Here is a 4,101-nt window from a genome sequence, read left to right as displayed (position 1 = left end):
TTGAATCCCCTTGAAAAGAAAATACATTTTTACTATAATTAGGAATACAATAAAATTATCGTGCATCCTATATCTCTATCTGCGCGCACCCGCGCGCGCGCACACACACACACACACACACACACGCTCTCTCTCTCTCTCTCTCTCTCTCTCTAGAAATCACAGTGTAGAAGCTGTAGGCTGCACTCCACAGGGAACTGGGTTATGGACAGACACTGTCTTAACCACTTCTACTCAGTTCTCTTGACAAAACCAGTTTATCCAAGTTGTGTGTGAAAAATGGTGAATCTCACTAACAGTATACATGCATGTGTGTGTATGTGTGGGTACACATGCAACTGCTGTATGAATTTAAACAAGACATTACAAACTGATTATTTTGTCAGTTTATTTGCAAAGACTGATATTCAGTCAGTTCTTTGTTTCCTGTACAAAAATTGAAGACACTGCTATGCATTCCCCTCACATCCTCCGCTCAGTAATTGCCAAGGGCCTGCAAATTATTAGGTTACTTGAAATATCAGAATTTCCAGGATTACAACCACAGTGTTATGAAATAGATTAGTATAAAGAAAAAAATGGGTCTATTTTATTTAAAAAATGAAACATGCCTTTTGAAATTCTCTTTAAAGCTCCAGCATGCTTTTAACTGTTGCAGACTAATTTCTATGATGGTAGAAGTTTATGACCACTTCTGCCACAGGCCTAGACTATGCAGTAATTGTTTCTTTCATAGACTTAAAATACTAGGTTTCACTTACTTGGGTTGAGTATTTTATGACAAGTGAGTACAGCTCTTATGGTGCAACCTTCTCACTGGAGAGGAATTATCCCTCTTATTACCTCACAGCAGAGAGGATTATTTTATGCTTACCAACAGTTTGGCTCTTCTCACAGAGAAAAGTGTGCATGTTGTAAATATCTCTCATCAGCTCAGCATCTCCAAAGGTAAAGTAAACCACATCTCTCCCAGCTTCAGCAGCTGCCAATATCTGTATTAAGGCTGAAACAAAAGGAAAAGAGGTAACACAGTCCACAGGTAGATTTCATATATTTTTAGGGTCAGAAGGGACCTTGGTAGATCATCAAGTTCGACCCCCTGCCCTGGGCAGGAAAGAGTGCTAGGGTCAGATGACCCCAGCCAGGTGTTTGCTGAGTCTCCTCTTAAAGACCTCCAAGGTAGGGGAGAGCACCACCTCCCTTGGAACCCCATTTCAGACTCCGGTAACCCTTACTGTAAATAAGTTCATCCTAATGTCTAGTCTAAATCTGCTCTCTGTCAGATTGTGGCCATTGTTTCTAGTTACTCCACGTGGCACCTTGGTAAACAGAGTATCTCCTATATCTTGCTGGCCCCCACCCCTGCCGACAAATTTGTAGACAGCCACCAGATCCCCTCTCAGCTTTCTCTTATGGAGGCTGAAGAGATCCAGGTGCCTCAATCTCTCCTAATAGGACCTTTCCTGCAGGCCCCTAACCATACAAGTGGCCCTCCTCTAGACCCTCTCAAGTAAGTACAGGAAAGGCAACTTGCCATAGAAGAAAAATGTGTCATTTCAACTTAAGACTGTGAGCTTTAGCACAACCATCACACCACTTAGCATTTCTATCTGCACACTTCAAAGCAGTTTTACAAGTGCTGCATAAGTATTACTCCCCCTGCGTATAGATGCAAACAATCATGTACACATTTGTGCGCATGCTCAAACTAAAAATCAAAAATAAACTCATAACTTAAGCATCTTGCCAGAATCACAATGGGACAGATTCTGCCACTGTTACACCCATGTTTTCCCTTGACTATAGTGGGTCTAAATTCAAGGGAGACTCAAATCAAGAACAAGCCAATATGCCTAAAGTGTGTGGGACGAGGGCACAGAGCCTTCTCTTAAGGTGCGTCTACACGTGTGCTTTAATGCATATTAGCGTATTTTAATGTGCATTAAAGCACCACTAAAAACCCCATGTTCTTTAGTTAATGTGCATTAAGATAGGCTAATGCACATTTTCCTAGTACCTCACAGTGGGGTACTAGATTTAATACACACTAACTAAAGTGTGTTAATATACATGTAGATGTGCGCTTAGAGCCCCCATATGAGCTACATGCATTGTGGATCATAAAACAGGAGCGGACGACCACCTCAGTGTTTCTATTCTCCCCTACACACTGATGGCCCAGAAGCATTGAAGCCTCAGTCCCTCTAGTCAATATAACAACCAGTGCATTTGCTTGCTTATTCCACTCCAGTGGAAGAAAAGAGCTGGGACCAACAACAATTCCTGGAGCCTGTGCAAACACCCACTGTTCTTTATTCAGTGGGGACTACAAAGTGCAGACTTGTAGTAAGACACTACTCAGGAGAGTAAATGTGGCCCATTTTTACTAATCAACTTGATTGGCAGATCTGAGAATACCATCATGGATTTCAATTCTCAGTTTGAACAAGGATGCCCAAACTCCGACATTAGGTCATGTTAGAAAAATAGTCCTTAGTTTCTCTGCCTCAGTTTTTCTACATGGAAAAGAAAGAGAATGTTTCCTACACCCTGAGGAAATTTATGAGGATTCATGTTAAGAAATAGTACTTAGTTACTGATGCAATAACCAAAAGTCAAATGTGCCCATCATATTTAGTTCAATTAACCTTCCAATACTGGAAATGATGGACTGCCACTGACCATTTATTCTCCTATTGTTTTTCTTGTTTTTGACCATACACTCACAGGGAGTGTCCAGATAAGCGCACATGTGCCTCTTGCAGTGTCTCAAACCCCTTTGAGACACTGCAAGAGGCATGTGTGGGAACAAAAAAAAGTTCCCCGTGCTGGGGCAAAATTAGACCCCTGGATATCCAGGGGGCAAAAAGAACCACACTGCAAAACAGCCGGGCAAAGCACAGTCCCAGACTGTACCCTGAGGCAACCAGAGGACTGGGTCCTCCAGAGACACTCTGGTAGCCAGCCAGAGCGTCTCTATGGCTGGCCCTTGCCACAGTGCTGAAGCACGCTGCCTGACTGTGCAGGGCAAGCAGTGGTGCAGGCCACAGTGACTGGGACCTAGGCTCTGTGCCAGGTAAGTAGGAGGAGGATGAGGCTGGAGAAAGGGGAAGGGGACCAAGCGGGGACCCCCGCCTGGCCCCCGCTCATGCTCACTCCCCTGAGAGCCACCCCCTGCCCAGCACCATCCCCTGTTCGCTCCCCCAGCTCCCCGATCACTGCCCCACCTGCTCCCAGCTCCCCACTTGCTGCCTGCCTGGCCCCAGCCTCCCAGCACTCAAAAAAAAAAAACTAAAACAAACCAACCCCCAAACCTCCCCCCACCAAAAAACCCTGGCACTCGCCAGCTGTAGCAGTGGCTGTTGTGGCTGCTGGGAACTCATGGCAGAGCCCCTCCACATGGCGCAGGGCAGCTGGGTCTGGCAGGCATGCAGCCTTGGGACCACATGCTCTTGCAGGTGGCAGCAGGTCACACCCAGGCCGCATCCCCCACTGCCAAACTGCTGCAGTGGGTAGAAGGCGCAGGCAACTGAAAGGGCTGCTTCAGCAGTCCAGCTGGAACAAGTGGTAGTTTCATAGTTGGTAGGGTTGGAAGGGACCTGAGCAGATCATCAAGTCCGACCCCCTGCCATGGCAGGAAAAAGTACTGGGGTCAAACGACCCCAGCAAGGTGTTCATCTAGCCTCCTCTTAAAAGACCCCCAGGGTAGGAGCCAGCACCACTTCGCTTGGAAGTTGGTTCCAGATCCTAGCTGCCCTGACAGTGAAGTAGCGCCTCCTGATATCTAGCCTAAATCTACCCTCTGCCAGCTTGTGACCATTATCTCTTGTCACTCCTGGTAGTGCTCAGGGGAACAGGGACTCCCCCAATGCCTGCTGGTCCCCTCTGACTAGTTTGTAACAGGCCACTAGATCCCCCCTCAGCCTTCTCTTGCGGAGGCTGAACAGGTTCAGGTCCCTTAGCCACTCCTCATAGGGCCTGCCCTGCTGCCCCCGATCATGCGATTGGCCCTCCTCTGGACCCTCTCCATGTTGTCCGCATCCATCTTGAATGCGGCGCCCAGAACTGGATGCAGTACTCCAACTACGGCCTGACCAGTGT

The 4,101-nt window shown here is 47.0% G+C and overlaps 1 protein-coding gene across 5 annotated transcripts in view; it reads right to left on the bottom strand.

Annotated features, from left to right (window-relative positions):
• The window catches only part of PARG (poly(ADP-ribose) glycohydrolase), a 160,357-nt gene that overhangs the window by 7,730 nt on the left and 148,526 nt on the right, over positions 1 to 4,101 (bottom strand). For all 5 annotated transcript variants that reach the window (XM_019502273.1, XM_019502272.1, XM_019502271.1 and 2 more), the window contains one exon: positions 875 to 1,003. In XM_019502273.1, coding sequence (XP_019357818.1) covers positions 875 to 1,003 — 129 coding nt within the window. The remainder of the gene's footprint in view (positions 1 to 874; positions 1,004 to 4,101) is intronic.

The sequence above is a fragment of the Gavialis gangeticus genome, unplaced genomic scaffold (assembly GCF_001723915.1).
Source record: "Gavialis gangeticus isolate Ggan-Ray unplaced genomic scaffold, GavGan_comp1, whole genome shotgun sequence".
NCBI classification, from domain to species: Eukaryota; Metazoa; Chordata; order Crocodylia; family Gavialidae; genus Gavialis; species Gavialis gangeticus.
The sequence above is the reverse complement of the archived record's forward strand: the minus strand, read 5'-3'. Positions and strand labels throughout refer to the sequence as shown.